The 21592-nt window shown below is 57.6% G+C and overlaps 2 protein-coding genes across 40 annotated transcripts in view; one reads left to right on the forward strand and one right to left on the reverse strand.

Moving 5' to 3' along the window:
• ALOX5 (arachidonate 5-lipoxygenase) overlaps positions 1-3356 on the forward strand; it is a 47173-nt gene extending 43817 nt beyond the window's left edge. For all 3 annotated transcript variants that reach the window (XM_036264715.1, XM_036264718.1, XM_036264716.1), the window contains exons 10-14: positions 747-925; positions 1196-1317; positions 1655-1755; positions 2068-2238; positions 3158-3356. In XM_036264715.1, the coding sequence (XP_036120608.1) occupies positions 747-925; positions 1196-1317; positions 1655-1755; positions 2068-2238; positions 3158-3337 (753 nt within the window). In that variant the 3' untranslated portion in view covers positions 3338-3356. The remainder of the gene's footprint in view (positions 1-746; positions 926-1195; positions 1318-1654; positions 1756-2067; positions 2239-3157) is intronic.
• Positions 1-21592, reverse strand: part of MARCHF8 (membrane associated ring-CH-type finger 8) — a 184605-nt gene that overhangs the window by 2048 nt on the left and 160965 nt on the right. For 20 of the 37 annotated variants that reach the window (XM_036264748.1, XM_036264740.1, XM_036264744.1 and 17 more), the window contains 2 exons: positions 17559-17706; positions 14801-17167 (listed from right to left, as the gene is read on the reverse strand). In XM_036264748.1, coding sequence (XP_036120641.1) covers positions 16866-17167; positions 17559-17706 — 450 coding nt within the window. In that variant the 3' untranslated portion in view covers positions 14801-16865. Of the gene's footprint in view, positions 1-10295; positions 10315-13278; positions 13742-14795; positions 17168-17558; positions 17707-21592 lie in introns of those variants that run through there. The other 17 variants (XM_036264729.1, XM_036264727.1, XM_036264726.1 and 14 more) reach the window with 6 other exon arrangements.

Genomic DNA, 21592 nt, shown 5'->3' on the forward strand with positions numbered 1-21592 from the left:
TCCAAGCACGCCGGCTCACACCCCCTCTCTGCACTGTGTTGGCCTCATTCTCCAGAAAGGCATCCCCACGGGACGAGGAACAAGGCGCATCACCACGAGCTCCAAGCTCACGTCTCCGTGTAGTGACCGTCCTGTCCCTTTCCAGTAGTACCGGGCGTCTCTGCTCAGTCCCACATGGGGCAAATGAGCCGAGGACGCGTGTCTGGCACGCAGCACCCAAGGCTGCGTAGCCTCCAAGGGCGCGTGTGCATGCTTGAGAGCCCGGCGCCCGGCCCAGCCGCCGGGAGGAGGTCCGGGTCCCTCCTTGTACCCTCTCCAACCCTCCCCTAAGCACACCACTAGCCCTCAACACAATTGTGGATGTCCTGGGGCTGGGATCTGCCCCTTTCTTTCATCCAAAGGTTGGCCACTGAGCAGTCCTGGGATTCTGGGCAGCCTGAGCTCAGAGCGAGAGCAGACTCCAGGCTGCAGCAGCCCAGGTCCCCAGCTGTCCCCGCTGCCACTCAGGGTGGGAGTCTGCCCCTCCTTCTGCAGCTGCCCAGTCTCTGCACAAACCCATCCACGTCAACCCCTTGCAGAGGCTCCTCCCGTAACCTCTCCGAGTTAAACATCCCTCCCCCCGCCTCACAGGACCTGGCTTCGGCCTCTGCATGCCTGGCCAAGGCCCCGCTGGCCTCCTGGTGAGCTGGGCGAAGCTGGGGAGGGGGCTGCCTCCGCTCACAGCACTCTCTCTTCCCTCCCCTCAGGCCAATGCCACCGGGGGCGGTGGGCACGTGCAGATGGTGCAGAAGGCCATGCAGGACTTGACCTACACCTCCCTGTGCTTTCCTGAGGCCATCAAGGCCCGGGGCATGGACAGCACAGAGGACATTCCCTACTACTTCTACCGGGACGACGGGCTCCTGGTGTGGGAGGCCATCAAGACGTGAGTGACTGCTGCGTTGTGGGTCCACTCTGTGTGGCCTGCGTGGAGGTGCTGCAGGGGGAGTGGACACGGGCATTGATGGACTCAGAGCCAGGTGCCTGGCTTTGTTGTCAGGGCACTGATGGAGGAAGGGGGACCTGGGGGGGGGGTGACCTAGTGACCTGGATGTTAAGGGGTAAATGACAGCGTCCTGCCCTGGGGCCTGGGGCACAGCTCGGCAGACCCTAGCTGGATCACCCACTCCTCGCTGGGCCTCTTCTCCTGAGCCAGGTTTACGGCCGACGTGGTGGGCATCTACTACGAGAGTGACCAGGTGGTGGTGGAGGACCAGGAGCTGCAGGACTTCGTGAGAGATGTCTACGTGTACGGCATGCGGGGCAAGAAGGCCTCAGGTACGGCCACTCCCAGCTCTCCCCCACCCCTGCACCTCTGAATTTCCTTGTGACATACACCTTAGAACCTGGTGCCGGTGCCAGAGTCCCCAAGGGACCCCTGGCCACCAGGATGCTTCATGGAGACATTTCAGGGTCGTTCTGTGATCCTGAGAGCCTGGGTCAGAAACGTCAGGACCCTGGACCCAGCCGCTCTCGCCCTCCCAGTGTGTCTCGCCCATGCCGGTCTCGCCAGCACGGATGTGGGGGACCCGGGGAAGGCTGGGTGGGGAGGGCTCTGCTGGTTGGGTGCCCCTCCTGGGAGACGGGGCCTCAGCACTCCCTGGCTCCGCCCTAGGTTTCCCGAAGTCCGTCAAGACGAGGGAGAAGCTGTCCGAGTACCTGACTGTGGTGATCTTCACAGCCTCCGCTCAGCATGCCGCCGTGAACTTCGGCCAGGTGGGCAGGGGCAGGGTGAGACCTCTGGGTGGGAAATCGCCAAGGTCACCTGACCCTGACTGCTACTGACCTGCAGGGTGAGGCCACCTCTCTTAGCCTTTCAGCCCCCCAGTCAGCTACAGGACGCCGGGTGGCCCTCAGGGCTCACATCAGGTGTCCTGTTGAGAACTCTGCCCACTTAGCAGAGGGCCCCGGCCACCCACAGCAAGGGGCTGGGGCCCAACTGCTGGCCCTGCTGGAGGGGTGGGTGCACAGTGGGGGTGGGAACATGGGGGGCAGCAGCTGGACAGCACGCAGCGTCTCTCCCTGTAGTATGACTGGTGCTCCTGGATCCCCAACGCCCCGCCAACCATGCGGGCCCCACCGCCCACCGCCAAGGGGGTGGTCACCATTGAGCAGATCGTCGAGACGCTGCCCGACCGAGGCCGCTCCTGCTGGCATCTGGGCGCAGTGTGGGCACTGAGCCAGTTCCAGGAAAACGAGGTGAGGCCGTGTGCCCCAGGTCCGACCCACTCCTCAACCTCAGGGTTTTGAGATCCGGGACAAGGGCGGATACCTGGCCTTCAGGAATCCGACTTCCGAGGCGGAAGTGGCCCACAGGTCGTCAGTCCTGAGGCTCGAGGGAGCTCGGGGTGGTAGGAGGACCCTGCTCCACTGTGACGTCCCCACAAAGGCGCCCCAGCTGCTGACAAAGCTCTCTTGTGGGCTTCTCCCTGCTGCCCAGAGCTAACGACCAGGAGCGTCCTGGGCCACGCACACACCCGTTTCTCCGAGCCTGAGGCTGGTGCCCACCGCACGGCTCAGTGCTCGGAATGACTCCCACACCCCGGGGCTGGACACTGCAGGACACCTGCGTGTCCGAGGGCCAGAGGGCACACTCCCAGCAGCGGGTTCTCCGGCAGTGTTGAGGCTGAGCTGCCCCCACCAGCTTCCTCCAAACCCCACCCACAGCGCGTGCTGCCTCTCCCACGGCCCGGGTGCGGAGCCTTCCCGGGTCAGCCATCCAGTAGCTTCCCTGTGTCGTTTCCATCTGCAGACATCTGTGTGGGGTGCGGCGAGCACACCCCGCCCACACGGTGGGGACGGCAGGCTGCCCCTGTGCCGCGGGAGCGGGGTGGCCGGCGGGTGCTGTGCAGCAAGGCCACCTGCCGGGACCACACGGCCTCGCTGCGGGCGCCGGCCCGTGTCCCTGTGCCACCCGGCAGGGCCGCTGCGTCTCCATCGTCTGCAGCCCCCGCCCAGCGCTGTCCTCGGGGAGCCAGGCTGGGGACGGCACTTACCTCCTCAGCGAGCAGCAGGGGCTGACCGCCAAGGGGTGACCTCTGGGGTGGGACAAGGTCTGCCAATTAACGTCGCTGCATTGCAGACTCACCTGTGTCTGTCTGTCTGTCCGCGCTCTCAGTTGTTCCTGGGCATGTACCCGGAGGAGCACTTCATCGAGAGGCCCGTGAAGGAGGCCATGGCCCGCTTCCGCAAGGACCTGGCCGCCATCGTCAGTGTGATCGCCGAGCGCAACAAGAACAAGAAGCTGCCCTATTACTACCTGTCTCCAGACCGGATTCCCAACAGCGTTGCCATATGACGGCTGCCGAGCCGCCTCGCTCCGGGCCGGCGCCCCGAAGCCGGCAGGCGGGGAGCTCACGGGGCGGCAGGGGCAGGCCTCCTGGCCTCTTTCTTCCCAAGCTTCCCAGGATCCCTGGGAGTTTTGACCTCAGGCCCCAGGCTGACCAGCTTCAAACCAAAGGCTGCCCAGGGTGGGCCGCGTTCCAGCTTCAGCCCCTGACCTTCCCCTCCGCAGCCGGGAGTGAGCCCACGCTGCGATCCGGCGGGACACGCGGCCTGACCTTCCCCTCCGCAGCCGGGAGTGAGCCCACGCTGCGATCCGGCGGGACACGCGGGCCCCGCGCCCCTCCGGCTTCAGTCCCTGACCTTCCCCTCCGCAGCCGGGAGTGAGCCCACGCTGCGATCCGGCGGGACACGCGGGCCCCGCGCCCCTCCGGCTTCAGTCCCTGACCTTCCCCTCCGCAGCCGGGAGTGAGCCCACGCTGCGATCTGGCGGGACACGCGGGCCCCGCGCCCCCCCGCCGGCTCCGGCTCCGCAGCGCCCTGCCAGCTGACCAGCACGCTGACGGCTCCTTGCTGGAGACAGAATGACTTCTCTGTTCTGTTCGCTTAGTTCAACTTCTTGTGTGTAGTATAGGCCCAAATAAATTCTTGTTGAATTAAGACTTCATTGTCATAAAAATAAAGGTCTGCCCTGGCCGGTTTGGCTCAGCGGTTGGAGCGTTGGCCTGCGGTCTGGAGAGACCCGGGTTCGGTTCCCGCTAAGGGCACGTACCTCGGTTGCAGTTTGTCCCCGGCCCTGGTTGGTCGTGCGGGTGGCAGCCACTCGATGTGTCCCTTCACATTGATGTTTCTCCCTCTCTCTCCCTCCCGCTCTGTCTGAACAAAAAATGGAAAAATGTCCTCGGGTGAGGATAAAAATAAATAAATAAATAAATAAAATAAAGGTCAGTTAAGACAGATTTGCCCTGGCCACTTTGGCTCAGAGGCTAGTGTGTCAGCCTGAGGACCAAGGGTTTGCAGTTCAGTCCCGGCCCTGGTCGGGGTCCTGCGGGAGGCAACCAATCGCTGTCTCTCTCCCTCCCCCCTCCCACTCCATCTACACATCAGTGGAAGAATATCCTCAGGTGAGGACCAACAACAGCAGCAGCAGCTAAACAGGTTTGCTTCCACAGACTGTATTCCGACCAACCTGACAGCTCACATCCCCTCCCCCACAAAAAGCCATAATCACTGATTCCGTGGAGACAAAAGCCTCCCCGCTACCCCAGTCTGGGTATCTTCAAGAAGCTCAGCCAAGTCCGCCCATGTGGTTCAGTGGTTGAGCGTCAACCCATGTTCGATTCCCGGTCAGGACACATGCCCAGGTTGGCCCAATCCCCAGTGGGGGGCATGCAGGAGGCGGCCAATCGATGTTCTCCCTCCTCGATGTTTCAATCTCTCACTCCCTCTCGCTTCCTCTCTAAAATCAATACAGAAAATAAAATAAAAAAAGCTCAGCGAAACCCAAGCAAAATAAATACAAAGTGAGCCATACTTCAGGGGCAGACTCCTCAAAACCAGAGTTAAAGAGAAACCTTGGAAGCTGTGATATATATTACATACAGTGGAATGGTTGTAATTACAGATGAACTTTTCATCAGAGACGTAGGGGCCAGAAGACCATGGAACAGCATTCTTAAAGCACTAAAAGAAAACAATCACCAACACAGTAGCTAGCAAAAAATATCGTTCAAGTATGAAAACAAAATCAAGAAATATCGCCCTGGTCGGTTTGGCTCAGCGGTTAGAGTGTCGGCCTGCGGTCCGGAGAGATGGGGGTTCGATTCCCGCTAAGGGCACGTACCTTAGTTGCAGTTTGTCCCCGGCCCTGGTTGGGTCGTGCGGGTGGCTCCATTCAGTGTGTCTCTCTCACATCGATGTTTCTTCCTCTCTCTCCCTCCCACTCTATCTGAACAAAAAATGGAAAAATGTCCTCAGGTGAAGATAAAAAAAAAAAGAAATCTTCAGGTAAATAAACCTAGGAGAATCAGTTGCTGGCAGATCTACAAGAAATGCTCAAGGAAGTTCTTTAGGCTGTGAACTGACATCAGATAGAAACTCAGGCCTCAGGACAGATGGGAGAGGATCGGAAGTGGTAAATATTTGCTAAATTAGACGTTTCTCCTCCTCTTGATTCCTTTAAAATATATATAACAATTTAAAGCAAAGATATAGCATTGTCACATGGCATTTGCAATACATGTTAAAGATAGTATAAAAGACAATAGGTATTAAATGGACTTTTTCATTGACATGGTTTCTATATCTTATATCAAGTGGCCCAATATTAATTCTAAGTAGTTCATAAAATTTTAAGTAGGTATATTGTAGCCCCTAGGTCAATCACTAAAAACAGTGTATAGCTAAAACCAACAGGTGGTATTCTAAAATATGTAAATAATCCAAAGAAAGCAGAGTCCTGTGTTCATTAGATCAGCACGTGCTTTCCACTGTGGCTACAACAGGAGCCACCCAGGAGGTTCCTCGCCATCCATGAAGAGATGGTTTATGTTTTCTCCACTCAGTGAACAGAGACGTTCACTCAAGTCATGGACTTCCCATCTGAGCAAGAGATTGTTGTCCAGGGCAGATGTGTTGCTCCATACATTTTCTAGGTCCCAAATGGCACTGGAAATACTGAGGAAACATCAGAAGGTTCAGAGCCCAGTTTAAAGGGCTCCTGTTCTGTTCACCCCGACAAAGCTCAGCCATAGGTTAAACCAGGGCTAGCGTGATGCGTGGCCCATGTCACAGTAAATCAGCTCCATGTACTGATTGAAACTAATGACACCAGTGCCTTTGTCCAGGGTCTAAGGCATGGATTAAAGTGTTTATCCTGCTAGCTCCATAAATAAACAAATAAATAAATAAAAAATCAATACCCAACAATATGCTATATACAAGAGACCCACTTTATTTTTATTTTTTTATCCTCACCCGAGGACATTTTTCCAGTTTTTGTTCAGATAGAGTGGGAGGGAGAGAGAGGAAGAGAGAGACAGAGAGAGAGAAACATCGACATGAAAGGGACACATCGAGTGGCTGCCATCCGCATGACCCAACCAGGGCCGGGGAAAAACTGCAACCGAGGTATGTGCCCTTAGTGGGAACCAAAGCTGGGTGTCTCTGGACTGCAGGCCGACGTTCCAACCGCTGAGCCAAACCGGCCAGAGCAGGTTTAAATACATAGCAGGATCAGCAGAATTTCTTCTGTAAATATTTTAGGTTTGGCAGGTTATCTACAGTCTGTTGCATTTGAAAAAGTCCTTTACAAATGTGACACACATTGCTGGTTCAGGGGCTTTACAAACTTAGGCCATGGGCTGGGTGTGACCAGTGGGCTATATATAGTTTGACAGACCTTTGTACAGAGAGACCCATGGTATTTGTGTTTTTTTTTTATCCTCACCCAAGGACATTTTTCCATTTTTTGTTCAGATGGAGTGGGAGGGAGAGAGAGGAAGAGAGAGAGAGGAACATCGATATGAAAGGGACACATCGAGTGGCTGCCACCCACACGACCGACCAGGGCCGGGGACAAACTGCAACCGAGGTACATGCCCTTAGCGGGAACCGAACCCGGGTCTCTCTGGACCGCAGGCCGACGCTCTAACCGCTGAGCCAAACCGGCCAGGGCGAGACCGATGGTATTTGTGAATGGCAAATAAGCACGTGACAAGATGCACATAAAGATGATCAACACTGTCAGTCAGCAGGAAACTGCACCTACAACCACGGTGATTACGATGCACAGCTACAAGAAAGGCTAAAACTCTTGTATATTATGTTGGTGACCGACAACAGCAGATGTTGGCAAGCAGATGAATTAACCTTCACACATTGTTGGTGAGGATATGAAAGGATCCACCTGCTTTGGAAAACACGTGTTTATTTTCTTGTAAACTAAACATATCCCTTCCCTTTCTGAACCAGCATTCCATTCCTAGGTATTTACCCAAGAGAAATGAAAACACATATTCACAAAAATATCCTGAGCAGTTCTACTCATAGTAGCCAAAACTGTAAACGAAAGTATCCAGCAATAAGAAAATGTATGAAACAATTGGCATATTCATTCAATGGACCATCAAACAACAATGAAAAGGAAAGAACTAACATACAATAGCATGGATGAAACTCAAAACAACGTGCTGTCAGAAAGAACTCTTTCTCTGAACCACGGCCGACGCTCTAACCGTGGAGCCAAACCGGCCAGGGCAGAAAGAACTCTTATACAAAGGCGTATGTACTGTATGCCTCCATTGAAATTAAGCCCTAGGATAAGAACTCAGAACAGTGTTTGTTTTAGGAGGTATGAGAACAGGGGAGGACTGAAAAGGGCCATCAGAATTTTTGATAGCAGTTTGGGTTACATAGGTGCATACATTGTCGAAACTCATCAAATGGTACGCTGGAGATTTGTGCATTTTACTCTGTAAATTCTCCCTAAGAACAAAAAGAACCATAAACCATCCTTCAAGTGGTTGGGGTGAGGTATACTTTCAACTGCAATTTACTCTGAAACGCATGAAATAGTAAGTTGATATGTTCCTGGAAAGGGGCCTGGCCCTGGGGGTCTGTCTCGGGTGGCCCGAGTGTGTGGGTTCTTGACTTCATGCAGGACAAGTTTCCAGCACGAGTCCAGGTGAATTTTAAAGGATGTTTATCAAAGCTGGGAACAGAAAAACAAGAAAGGTCTGGGAAATTGAGCATAGGCCGGTCTGCTCTGACTAAGAAGTCAGAGAGAAGGGGCCTTGGGACAGGTTCAGGGGGTGTGCCTGGGATGAGCTGCAACTGCCCAGTGCTGCCCTGGTGGCAAGCCTGTGGGGTCCCCTGGAGCCCATGGGGGAGGAGAGGGGAGCGGGCATGCTCCTGGGAAGGAGAGTGCTGCGGGGTCCTTTGTCTCGAGGCTTTTATTTCTCTCTGGCAAGTGGGAGTCAGGGGAGGTCTCAGGAGGGCTTCACTGAACATCATCAGCTCTCCAGGTGTGCTCCTTCTGGTTTTGCTGCTCTTCTGGGTCTGGAGCTGAAACACCCCTGAAGCCTAGATGCTATTTCGAGGGAGGTGACCTTCTGCATCCACTGCAAATTGCTTTGTGAAGTGTGTTCAGTTTCTGCCTCAGTGTCTCCACCCCGTGTCCTGGCTCAGTGGCCTGTCCCGGGTGGATGGGTGGAGCGATGCTAGATGGAGATGTGGTTCGGCACATACACCAGCGTGTTCATTGGAGAGCCTGGGGCATATGCATTCTCACCATGCAATTATTAAAACTTTCATATTTAAAGTTATTCATAAATGTTGGGGAAAACTCATGGCTTGCACTTCTTTGCCACTTATATAAAGGGCTCCCATGACTCCGTGTAAAAACGCAGATAAAAATGCAAGAGAAGGTCCAGGCAGGGAAACTCACATGAGCAGGCGTGGGCAGTGCTCGGAGCTGCTCAGTCGCACTCACCTGAGAAATGCAAACACACACCAGCGAGATGCAGGGAACGGCCGCCGTTCAGCAACAGTTTTAGAGGCACCGCACACTGCGATGGAAGGAAAGGAACTCACATTTCACAGTGGGAAGAAAAGTGAATTATCTTGGAGATGTTTTACACCTTACAGAGGCTCTATCCCGTTCTCCTACAGCTAGGAATCTATGCCCAGAACTGCCCCTCCCTCCCACCCCACCAAACGGACACTGCCGATGGCGAGGGTGTGGATTTCTGCCTTGTTTCTTAAGCAACCTAAACCTCTGTATCAGTAAGGTTAGCTAACTAATTTAATTTAGCTAACTTAACTCTGCAATGGTTGAAAAGAACAAGGTGGATACACAAGTTTCTGACAAAAGTATCAAACTGGTTGTCAAGTGGGAAAAGCGAGCTGCAAGTGTGTCGTGAGCTCCATACCCAACACGCATTTTCCGTGAATTTCAGACACACTGAAACCATGTGAGGCCCCACTGCCCAGTCTCAGAGGCCCCAGCCTGGGCGCCCAGCGCCACATCCCCACCCCCGCACGCGCTGCTGCGGCCTCACCAGCAAGGGGCTGTTTGATTTCTTGTTTTCATCATGTTGACACAGGCCTTCCCCTCCCCTCTGAATTCTAATCAGTCATTTCATCTTTTCCAGAGAAAGGCCAACCCTGCTGTCGTCTGGCCAGTTCTAGCTATTTATTTATTTACTTATTTATTTATTTTTCCTTTATTGATTTTAGAGAGAGGAAGGAAGAGAGAAAGAGATGGAAACATCGATGAGAGAGAACATCGACTGGCCGCCTCCTGCACGCCCCCCACTGGGGATCAGGCCCACAGCCTGGGCATGTGCCCGACCAGGAATCGAACCGGCGACCTCTTGGTCATGGGTCAGTGCTCAACCACGGAGCCACACGGCTGGGCTGGCCAGTTCTATTTTAGTTCAGGGGTCCTGCTCCTCCCACTGGCGGAAGCCACCAAACAAGGGTCCAGGAGCTCACCGCTGGTGGCCCACAGAAAGGCCGAGCGTGAGGGACCAGGTTTTCTCGAGAAGAGGACCTGTCAGGCAGCCGGCCGAGCAGCCCAGAGCTGAGGCCCACCAGCCTGCTGCAGGCAGAGCTCAGGGGGGTGTTGGGGGCAGAGGGACCAGCTGGGATGGGGCGGCGCTGGCAGGCAGGTTTTGACTGGGGAGCTTTGGAACTTGGTTGTTCGTGGGAAGGTACGGCGAGGGCTTCCGCAGAGCACCCTCCTGGGTAATGGGCACTTCGCTTCCGAAAGTGCCCTGGCTGGCCCGCTGACCCCAGGGGCAGGGCAAGACGGCGGTTCCGGGTCTTCCTGAGGAGGGACGGCACATGCGGAGGACTCAGAAGTTGCATCAATCTCCAGTCTGCTCCCAGGGCTGTTTCTGGCACTGAGTGGTGGGGGGCAGTGGGCACGTCCTGGGGCAGAGCTGTGCTGGGCCCCAGCTTCTGGGTGCATCTGGCTGCCCGTCCAGCCTCCTGGAAGGAGCAGAGTAGGTCCTTCAGAAAGGGAACCGCGAAGTCTTACCAGCACTGCCTTTATCTCTAAAGCTCCGAGGGGCACGGCAGGGATGGTCAGCCCAGGTCCACAGATGACAAAACTGCGGCTCCGCAAAAATCCCGGAGAGGAACGGGCAAAGGCCACCAGCCTGGGGCAGCTGGGCCGGCCAGGCCGGCGCTCCTCCCGGATGCGTCTCGGTGACCCTGTGCCAGAGTCCCTTCCATTCCCAACGTTTTGCAAATTTACCCCAAGTGCTTGCTACTAGGCTTTGACAAAACAAACAGGTGTGGCGGTCCAGAACCAGCCATCCCAAGATCTGCCTCAGTGGTATGTGGTTTATTTTGTGCTAAAGGCCACTTTAACTTCAGGCTCAAGAGAAACTTGTCCTTCCCCTAACTACCTAGAAAAACTTAAATAAGAGACAACTTTTTTGACTTCTCTGGAGAGCAGCACAACTTCTATTTACTAAGCATCTGCAATGACCCTCTGAGGCCCCAAGGCCCCTCCCGCATCCAGGCTCAGACAGTCATTTCCCACCTCCGGACCTCTCCCGCATGTGGGGTCTCTCTCATGCAGGCCGGGTTCCCATACATGCAGATGTATGGAGGTTGGTTCTTTTCTCTGTTAATCTACCTCAGGTCTACGGGTTATCAGAACAGCCAGAGCCCGGAGGGTAGAAGACAGCGTGTCCTCCACCCCTGCCCCGGCAGCACTGCCCCCGACCTCCAGGCCTCCCGACCCGCCCTCCCGTCCTGCAGCTTAAGCGGTGGGAGGGCTGAGACCCCAAGCCTGTGCCTTGGGTTGGGGCCTCTGCACTTCCTCCCAGATGCCCCTCAAGGGTGGGGTGGGGCGGGAGGGCCCCGAGTCAGAGGATCACTCGGTGAATCGGAGCAAGGCCCTCTCTGGGCCCGTTTCCCGGCGACACGCGGGGTGGGACCAGAGCAGCTGTTCCTAGGGTCGGAGAAATGTGGAGGGGAAGCAGGGGACCACTCTGAAACTCAGATCAAGGCCACGGGCATTCCCAGAGGGGCGCGACCCAGCACTTGGTCCTCAAGGGCCCACACACCTGGCCGAAGAGAGAGCCCTGGGCCGGGGCTCCCAGATGACTGGGTTTCATGGACCAGAAAAGTTTTGGAAGGAAGTCTGGAGAGACATTTTGGTGACCAAGGTTTTGTTGGTATGAACCAATACCAATCAACCAATCAACTAAAAGCATCCCCACCAAGAGCTTCCGTTGACTATGGTCATCACTTGGTAACAGGACAGTTTCACATCAGAAAAGGATAATAAGGGAATGGACTCCACTCTTTCTCACACGCCGACCCATGAAGCTCTCCCGTCTCCCCGGAAGCCCCGCGGACTACAGTACGTCAGCGCTGCGACCACAGCCAGACCCGCTCGTCTCGGGACGCCTGGCACTCCCCCCTGGGAGAGGGAAGATGGTTCGGGGCAAAGTGGAGCCCACGCCGGCTCCCGGAACTGCTGGATGTCCACCCCCACCTCCTGTGCAGGGGGGCCCGAGGTCAGGCCAGTGCAGTCTGGCCTCTGCGTCCGGCATCTCAGCTCCAAGAGGCAGCTGGGCGAGCAAGGGACATGCCGGCTGCGTGCTGGGCTCCGCACCCTGGAGGAACTGTCGGCTCAGGGAGGCATGGTCTTCCTCTCTCCTTTATCCCCTGGAACTGCACCTCTCAGCTCTTTCCAGGACCAGCCGTGTGGAGATGCAGCAGGGCTCCAGCCCCAGTAATGCCTAAGGCTGGGAAATGACACCTATGCACAGGCAGTGACCAGCAACTCTAGGGGCACATTCCCAGGGACCAAGGGCTGACAAAAGTTTTCTATAAAGGACCATGTAAATAAACACTTCAGGCTCTGCAGGCCAGAACATCTGTCCCAACTATTTAACTTGGCCATTTTAGCAGGAAATCACTGAATACACTACGTAAATGAACGGGCATGGCTGTGTGCCTCCAAGTTCACTTACAAAGCAGGAGGTCGGCCTGGGAGCAGCAGTCCGCCACCCCATGACACACTGAGGATTGAAAGTGCCCCTAGAGGTGGTCAGGAAGCAGCCCTACACCCCACTGCTCTGCCACTAGTGTCCAGGGGCCGAAGGCCTGGAGGTCTGAAGCCTGCTTGCAGTAAGACCCCAGCTGGTATTTCCTCAGCCACACTCACTGAATCCACCCTGTCCCCAAATACAGAGGCTCCTCGGGCAGTCCCCCAGCTCACATCGTACAAGCTGATGGTCTTGCAGCTCCATCCTCACCACCTCTCCAACCACAGCTGAGCACAAGCTCAGTGGCTCTGCAGTGGGCCCACACTCCTCCCAGGTCTGGGGTCCTCTTCTCCGCTGAAGGCAAGGAAGACACTTGGCAAGGTGTCCTCCTACTTAGCTCCCGAGTCTCCTGGAAGCCTGCCGTGGCACCCCCAACTTGTGGAGGGAGTCTCCCGTTCCCCTAGGCACAGGCTGTCCAGGACCACCTCGGCCTCCCGTTCACCTCCGCACACGCTTGCGGTCTCCAGACTGTTGGGTCAACGGCACTGCCGTACTCAGGGATGCAGCCAGGCTAAGCTATCGCCGGCAGTCCTGCTGCCCCACCCCTGGTTCTCTCGGCTGGGCTGTGGTTGAGGAAATATTTCAACCACAAGGCTCCTTAAGCAGCTGACTACTCCAAGGGCCCTGCTGCCGTACACCCCCGATCTTGAGTCTGCTTCTCTCGGAGCGGTGAGTTCAGGTCCGGCCTGGATGTTTCAAACGAACGAGCACACCTGTGTGGACTCCTTCAGTTCACTCCCACCCTCCCTCCGAGCACCAGCACCTGGGCGAGGTGTCTCCCTTGAAGGGACGGTGAAGAGGTGGATACCTCCAGAGGGTGCCAGCCAGAGGGACCCAGAAAGGTTCCCAGCCTCTTGCAGAAAAAACACCTTCATGGAAAACTTCTTTTTAAAGAAATGCTTTATTGCTGCATTTAGACACCCCGTGTGTAGCACAGACGAGCCCCCATACAGAGAATTATTCAAGTGGTAATACTGAGAAAAAGTGAACACAAAAGGATACAAAACTAGGTATTTAGAGAACTAGAAACTTCCTAGGTGCCACACGCCAGTGTAAATTTGGTTTTTATTAACAATCAACTTCCTAGAAACGCTGCATCTAAATGGTGGTGGTGAGGTCTTCCCGGCACGTCTCCAGTCAGACCCGGACGGCACGGATCTCAGAGGAGCACGGCACCAGGCCAGCTCCGCAGCCTCGTGGGTGACTTCCCTCCGCTCCCAGCCCCCGCCCGGCAGCTGACCACCAGGCCACACAAGTGGCTGCAACCCGGTCAGCTCAGCCATTACCTGAGGCTCTTGAACTGCTCCAACTGCCTGGGGCCTGCATATCTGAAGCCAGGTAGGGCACACCTGAGATTTGAAAACCAGACCCATAAGATTGAAAGAAGCGGACTGAAGCAAAAAAAACAAAAACAAAATGGGGGTAGGGTGGGCATGTTCGAGGCCTGGAGTAGAAAGAGACCTTTTAGAGTTTTCAGGAAATTCTCAAATTTGGGCACAAAAAACAAATTACTGCTGGCAGTGGAAGAAGTCAGAAGCTCTTGGGTCATACTGTAACTTTTGGGGGAAGAGAGGCCAAATCAGAGAGGGCTGGTAGGGACACCCGAGGGCCACTGCCATCACCCTCTCGCCTGGCCCACAAGTGCCAGCCCTCCCTGCCCTGGAATCTGCAAGCTCATCCCATTTCTATATGGCTCAGCCAAATGCCATCCTCCCACTAAAGCCAGGTGCAAAATAAGGGGGAACTGGGGGTTAACTCCCCCACCCCAAGCCCTTAGAGGGCAGCTGACAGACAAGGGAACACCAGGCAGACGCGCTGTCCCCACTAGATGCAGCACAGCACAAGCTGCAGGGCCTCCAGCTCCCTGCTTGTCCCGGGGGATCAGCTGCAACTAAGAACTGGGTCAAAGGTGCACAACTAGAGCCTGCAGAGAAGAGAAAGGCGAGGCCTGTGTCCTTCCGGGAGAGGACGGAAGGATGGGGGGCAGACCTCCACAGGAGGGTAGGGTCTGGTGGGGTGTGCGAGATGGCCTGTGTCCTTCCGGGAGAGAACGGAAGGATGGGGGGCAGGCCTCCTCAGGAGGGTAGGGCCTGATGGGGTGTGCGAGATGGCCTGTGTCCTTCCGGGAGAGGACGGAAGGATGGGGGGCAGACCTCCACAGGAGGGTAGGGCCTGGTGGGGTGTGCGAGACAGCGGGGGACTTCCAGGAGAGGATGGAAGGATGGGGGGCAGGCCTCCTCAGGAGGGTAGGGCCTGGTGGGGTGTGCGAGACGGCGGGGCCTTCCGGGAAGAAGCGAGGTGTCCCGTAAAGCTCTGGCTGGACCTGAGAGCAGGACAGTGGTGGCTGCGAAGGCGCCTCTCCTACCCTGCAGGGGGGGGGGGGCACAGCGGGGGGGCTGCTGGGAGCTACTGCTGCTGAAGCGCTTACCTCTGTGGGAAGTCTCAGTACTTTGCAAGTTCAGCATAAGGGGCTCCATCAGGGGAGAGAGAAGGATTCCCACTTACAACCTACCCCGTCTTCACCTGACCACTCAGCCGCTGTTAGAGGGCAGCAGAGACAAGGGCCCTGCTAGGTCGCTCCTCAGGGGCAGAGTCGGGGTTGGCCAGCATTCAGCAGCTCTGAGTGAACAGTCTGCTGGGTCTCCAGGCTGCGAAGGGGTGTCGGTAATTGCACTTTGGGGCACAGTGAACACAGGCAGGGGCTGGACGTGTCCTGGGAGGCAGTGAGAGGGCTGCTGATCCGTTTTCAAGGGCTGAGGCCACAGGCAGAGGAAGGCCATGGCCGAGCAGCTCCTGAGATCAGAAGCCGTGGCCCTGAAGGGCAGTTCTGGGAGCAGGTGGCAGAGCAGGCTGGTGCCACACGCCCTCCCCGAGCTGACACCCTGCAGCTTCCTCCTGGTTTTCCGAGCAGGCCCCAGGGCTTCCTCTCTGGGAAGTGAAGGACCATCTTGTGATCCTCTCAACAAGACAGGCGGTATCGAAGGCTCAGAGGACAGAGGGGAGGACCCAGGCACCTCACCCCGAGGAGGCTGTGCACACGCAGTGAACACCTGCGCATGCCTGCGTGACTGCAGAGCCTCCTGGCCTTCCCAGGAGTTCACTCATTGCCCTGGTGCAATGACACTCGTTTTTAAAGGCAGAATTTTAAATAGACTTTTTAAGGAACAAAAGCCATTTGGTAGTAATTTTGGTTTTGTTTGTTTTATGAAAAACGGTATGGGAGCTAATCCCTGATGACAGAACAGACGGATCGCGAGGCCAGGGCCCCTAAAAAATCATCTCTGCTCAGTCCAGTTAAGGCGACCACAGGTTGGGAGGGTGGCTGAGGGAACAGACGACAGCGGGCATGGCAGTCTGCGGCTCGCTCCCGGCCCTGGTCCCAGAGCCAGCCTGCCTGCCTGTCTGCCCTGGGCAGTGATCAGCCCAGCGCCCAGGAGCAAAGCTGGCTGGTGTGGCAGAAGCCCAGGAGTACCTGCCGTGCACATGCCCAGACCAGGGATGTGCATGCTGACTTTTCAGTGTGAAGCCAGCATGAACTTGACAGGTGTGTGGGTAAAGGAATGGTTTTTAATTATTCTTTTGTTTTAACTACTCACTTCTTTTCCTTTTGTTTAGAATAAGCCCTTTCTTTGCAGTGTTGACCAAGAAAGAAATGTTTGGGGTAGGCCTATAAAGATTTGTCATAAAACATGTTGGAAACCATAGGAAATAAGCTCAGACTCCATTAATTCCCTGACATGTGATGAGAAAGCGTCAGACCTATTTGTCGTGCTTTAATGGACGCAGAACAGATGTCTTGTTTCTTCAAACACATAAGGCAAAAAGTGTTTTAGATCCATTATAACACACAAGAGACCACCAAGGTCATGGAGAAAAGGTTTCTAAGTGAGACATTCTTTTAAACGCCAATCTTACTGGACACACATAATAAAACAAAGATTCTCCTTCTGTAAAGTGCTGTTTGCTCAGTGGCTCACCGGCCACCGGGCACCGGGCAGAGCCCCTCGGCCCACCTGCTCGGAGACGCAGCAGCAGCGGCGGCGACGGCAGAGGGAGCACACCGCCCGGCTCTCCCCGCGAGGAAGGAAACCCTCTTGCGCGGCCAGGCGGTCCCAACGCCGCCCCAGGGCGAGGCTGCTGCCCACTGACGAGTCGTGCATCAGGCCTGGTGCCACCCTGCTCCTGCCCTTCCCTCGGGTTTGACATTTTATTCTCGCACTCTGCTCAGTCAAGACCATGGCCCACCCCCACCACGGCGTCACGGGCACAGCTGTGCCGGCAGGAGGGGAACCAGACACGTGGAGCCGAAGTGAGAGCTTCCCAGGACGTTCACGGAGGAGGTTAGAAAAGAGAAACGATGAAAAATAGTCACCTGTCCGGTCTGTGCTCATGAAGCACGTGGGAAGGTACACAGTTGGCAGCAAGCAGTTTCCTGCAGCTGCCCACGGATGCCAGGAAAAGCACCCGACTCGGTCAGACGGGGGCGAGCTCTGCTCCAGTGTCTTCAGGTTCTGTGCAGCAAGAGTTCGTGTCGAAATGGTGGGCTCCCCGTCCGTCTTTACTGTCAAAGTTGGGCTCTGCGAGTGCAGGTTTTTCAAAAATACTCTTTTTGCTTGTTTCTGGACAGTTCTGAACATAGATCACTCTGTTATAAGCCTTGAGTCTCTTCCACAGCTGCACGTACACTTTGCACTGAACGTACATGAAGAGAAGTCCGCCAGTGAAGCCAATGGCCACCACCACCAGCTTGGTCCAAAAGGGCCACTCTAAGATTCCTAGAAGGGAAAAACCAGGTTAGCCTATCAGCTGACATCACTCAAGGGCGGAGTAAAGAACACACCGCTCGTGAACTCCACACAGCCCACGCAGGCACCGAATCCTGCTCCGCTGAGGGGCGGCAGACGGCGCCCCCCCCCATCCTGCTCTTCCAGGAGGGGTTCATGGCGATTTCCTCTTTCCATGATTTGGTCTCTTCTGACTGGGTTTTGAAACTACTCACAGCAAGAGAAACATCCAAATAGGATGGATGGTTGCCTCACAGTGGGTGGGCCCTTCCAGAAACCCAGACATTTGACGTCTGACTGAAAATCGACCTGGAATAACACAATCCTGAGACCCAGGGCGTCATCCAGGGCCTGCGCTGCGCGCCCCTTAGCTCTGACATACCTGTTGCCTGCCCCTGCTTGATTTCCTCGGCGGTGCGGTCGATGAGCACGTACAAGGACCAGACCACACAGGTGATGGCGATGACGTGGAACGTCACAGAGCACACGATCTTCCTGCGCTCGCTGGCTGTCATCTGCAACTTCTCCCACTGTGAAGACAGCAGGCAGAGCAGGAGAAAGGCTCAGGGTGGAGGCTGCGGCAGTGAGAGCAAGGTCTCTGCCCCGCCCCTTCCCAAACAACTGAACTTGCAGTGCCCATCCCTCCCTAAGGCCACTGGGCTTCGATCAGGTACCAGGTACGGGTATTCCATCAACAGTCAGCTTTCTGTGCAATGGCCAGAAGCTGGGAACGAGAGGAGCTACGGACCACGGCGAGTCCCTTGTCTGCGTACTCCTGCAAGCAGGCAGCACCGCGGGCAGGGAGCACCGTGGGCAGGGAGCACCGCGGGCAGGCAGCACCGCGGGCAGGGAGCACGGCGGGCAGGGAGCACCGCGGGCAGGGAGCACCGCGGGCAGGGAGCATGGCGGGCAGGGAGCACCGCGGGCAGGCAGCACCGCGGGCAGGGAGCACCGCGGGCAGGCAGCACCGCGGGCAGGGAGCACCGCGGGCAGGCAGCACCGCGGGCAGGCAGCACCGCGGGCAGGCAGCACCGCGGGCAGGGAGCACCGCGGGCAGGCAGCACCGCGGGCAGGCAGCACCGCGGGCAGGGAGCACGGCGGGCAGGCAGCACCGCGGGCAGGCAGCACCGCGGGCAGGGAGCACCGCGGGCAGGGAGCACCGCGGGCAGGCAGCACCGCGGGCAGGGAGCACCGCGGGCAGGGAGCACGGCGGGCAGGCAGCAGCAGCTCGAAGAGGAAGCCTATGGGGTCAGTCCTGATGAAAACTACACATTGGCCCAAGACCCAGGCGGCACATTGTAAGCCTCCCTGACTTGCTGACTGGCGTGGGCAAGGGAAGAAGGGGGCGAGGACACCACTGCACTAGCAGGGGGCCATCCTGCAGCATGAGGGCAACGCTGAAGGCGCTCACTCTCTGCTCCCTGCTACTTGGGCAGCAATAGCTTGAAACCAATGCTAAGAGTTCCTGGTACCAGCAATCCCTGCCAGTCCCATGTCCTCCAGGAGCTCATTAATTTACTCCAAACAGCCAGATTTTCGTTTTCATTTATCGGTTTCCAAATGAGAAGAGAACACACAGAGGCAGGGATACAGAACAAAGTGTAAATGCTGTGTGCCATCTGCAGCCCAGGTCACAGCCTTTGCAGATGGCTCCATGCAGGAGAAGCCGAAAGTAGAGCCTCGTGGATTACTGACACTGGTCAGACTCACGGGACTCTCCTCAGCACCAGCACAGAGCAGGTACCAGTGAACTGTAAGTGCGTAGACTACTTTTTAAAAGCACTTTGTGCCTGACTTCTATGAAGTCCAGATATTCTCCTGCTAAGGTCTAAGACATCTTCATGTGGCTTCTTGCCCAAAATGCTCTCCTGCTCTCTGATGTCCTATTATTTCCAAAGACACACTCAGTTCAAGCCTCTCACTCCACTCAACGATCACCCCCTCGGTGTGCGCCTTTCTCCCCCACTCCACGGCCATGCTCACCCCCTCGGTGGTGCGCCTTTCCTCCCCCACTCCACGGCCATGCCCACCCCCTCGGTGTGCGCCTTTCTCCCCCACTCCACTCAACGCTCACCCCCGCGGTGTGCGCCTTTTCACCCCCACTCCACGGCCATGCTCACCCCCTCGGTGTGCGCCTTTCTCCCCCCACTCCCGGCCATGCTCACCCCTCGGTGGTGCGCCTTTCTCCCCCACTCCACTCAACGCTCACCCCCTCGGTGTGCGCCTTTCACCCCCACTCCACGGCCATGCTCACCCCCTCGGTGTGCGCCTTTCTCCCCCACTCCACGGCCATGCTCACCCCCTCGGTGTGCGCCTTTCTCCCCCACTCCACGGCCATGCCCACCCCCTCGGTGTGCGCCTTTCTCCCCCACTCCACGGCCATGCCCACCCCCTCGGTGTGCGCCTTTCTCCCCCACTCCACTCAACGCTCACCCCCTCGGTGTGCGCCTTTCACCCCCACTCCACGGCCATGCTCACCCCCTCGGTGTGCACCTTTCTCCCCCACTCCACGGCCATGCTCACCCCCTCGGTGTGCGCTTTTCTCCCCCACTCCACGGCCATGCTCACCCCCTCGGTGTGCACCTTTCTCCCCCACTCCACGGCCATGCTCACCCCCTCGGTGTGCGCCTTTCTCCCCCACTCCACTCAACGCTCACCCCCTCGGTGTGCGCCTTTCACCCCCACTCCCCGGCCATGCTCACCCCCTCGGTGTGCACCTTTCTCCCCCACTCCACGGCCATGCTCACCCCCTCGGTGTGTGCCTTTCTCCCCCACTCCACTCAACGCTCACCCCCTCGGTGTGCGCCTTTCTCCCCCACTCCACGGCCACGCTCACCCCCTCGGTGTGCGCCTTTCTCCCCCACTCCACGGCCATGCTCACCCCCTCGGTGTGCACCTTTCTCCCCCACTCCACGGCCATGCTCACCCCCTCGGTGTGCGCCTTTCTCCCCCACTCCACGGCCATGCTCACCCCCTCGGTGTGCGCCTTTCTCCCCCACTCCACGGCCATGCTCACCCCCTCGGTGTGCGCCTTTCTCCCCCACTCCACGGCCATGCTCACCCCCTCGGTGTGCGCCTTTCTCCCCCACTCCACGGCCATGCTCACCCCCTCGGTGTGCGCCTTTCTCCCCCACTCCACGGCCATGCTCACCCCCTCGGTGTGCACCTTTCTCCCCCACTCCACGGCCATGCCCACCCCCTCGGTGTGCGCCTTTCTCCCCCACTCCACTCAACGCTCACCCCCTCGGTGTGCGCTTTTCACCCCCACTCCACGGCCATGCTCATCCCCTCGGTGTGCGCCTTTCTCCCCCACTCCACTCAACGCTCACCCCCTCGGTGTGCGCTTTTTACCCCCACTCCATGGCCATGCCCACCCCCTCGGTGTGCGCCTTTCTCCCCCACTCCACTCAACGCTCACCCCCTCGGTGTGCGCTTTTCACCCCCCCGCCACGGCCATGCTCACCCCCTCGGTGTGCACCTTTCTCCCCCACTCCACGGCCATGCTCACCCCCTTCAGTGTGTGCCTTTCTCCCCCACTCCACGGCCACGCTCACCCCCTCGGTGTGCGCCTTTCTCCCCCACTCCACGGCCACGCTCACCCCCTCGGTGTGCGCCTTTCTCCCCCACTCCACGGCCACGCTCACCCCCTCGGTGTGCGCCTTTCTCCCCCACTCCACGGCCATGCTCACCCCCTCGGTTGTGTGCCTTTCTCCCCCACTCCACGGCCACGCTCACCCCCTCGGTGTGCGCCTTTCTCCCCCACTCCACGGCCCGCTCACCCCCTCGGTGTGCGCCTTTCTCCCCACTCCACTCAACGCTCACCCCTCGGTGTGCGCTTTTCACCCCCACTCCACGGCCATGCTCACCCCTCGGTGGCGCGCTTTACTCCCCCACTCCACGCCACGCTCACCCCCTCGGTGTGCGCTTTTCCCCCAATCCACGGCCATGCTCACCCCCTCGGTGTGCGCCTTTCTCCCCCACTCCACCGCCATGCTCACCCCCTCGGTGTGCGCCTTTCTCCCCCACTCCACGGCCATGCTCACCCCCTCGATGTGCGCCTTTCTCCCCCACTCCACTTAACGCTCACCCCTTCGGTGTGCGCCTTTCTCCCCCACTCCACGGCCACGCTCACCCCCTCGGTGTGCGCCTTTCTCCCCCACTCCACGGCCACGCTCACCCCCTCGGTGTGCGCCTTCTCCCCCACTCCACTTAACGCTCACCCCCTCGGTGTGCGCCTTTCTCCCCCACTCCACCGCCATGCTCACCCCCTCGGTGTGCGCCTTCTCCCCCACTCCACGGCCATGCTCACCCCCTCGGTGTGCGCCTTTCTCCCCCACTCCACGGCCACGCTCACCCCCTCGGTGTGCGCCTTCTCCCCCACTCCACGGCCATGCTCACCCCCTCGGTGTGCGCCTT

The sequence above is a fragment of the Molossus molossus genome, unplaced genomic scaffold (genome assembly GCF_014108415.1).
Source record: "Molossus molossus isolate mMolMol1 unplaced genomic scaffold, mMolMol1.p scaffold_m16_p_17, whole genome shotgun sequence".
NCBI classification, from domain to species: Eukaryota; Metazoa; Chordata; class Mammalia; order Chiroptera; family Molossidae; genus Molossus; species Molossus molossus.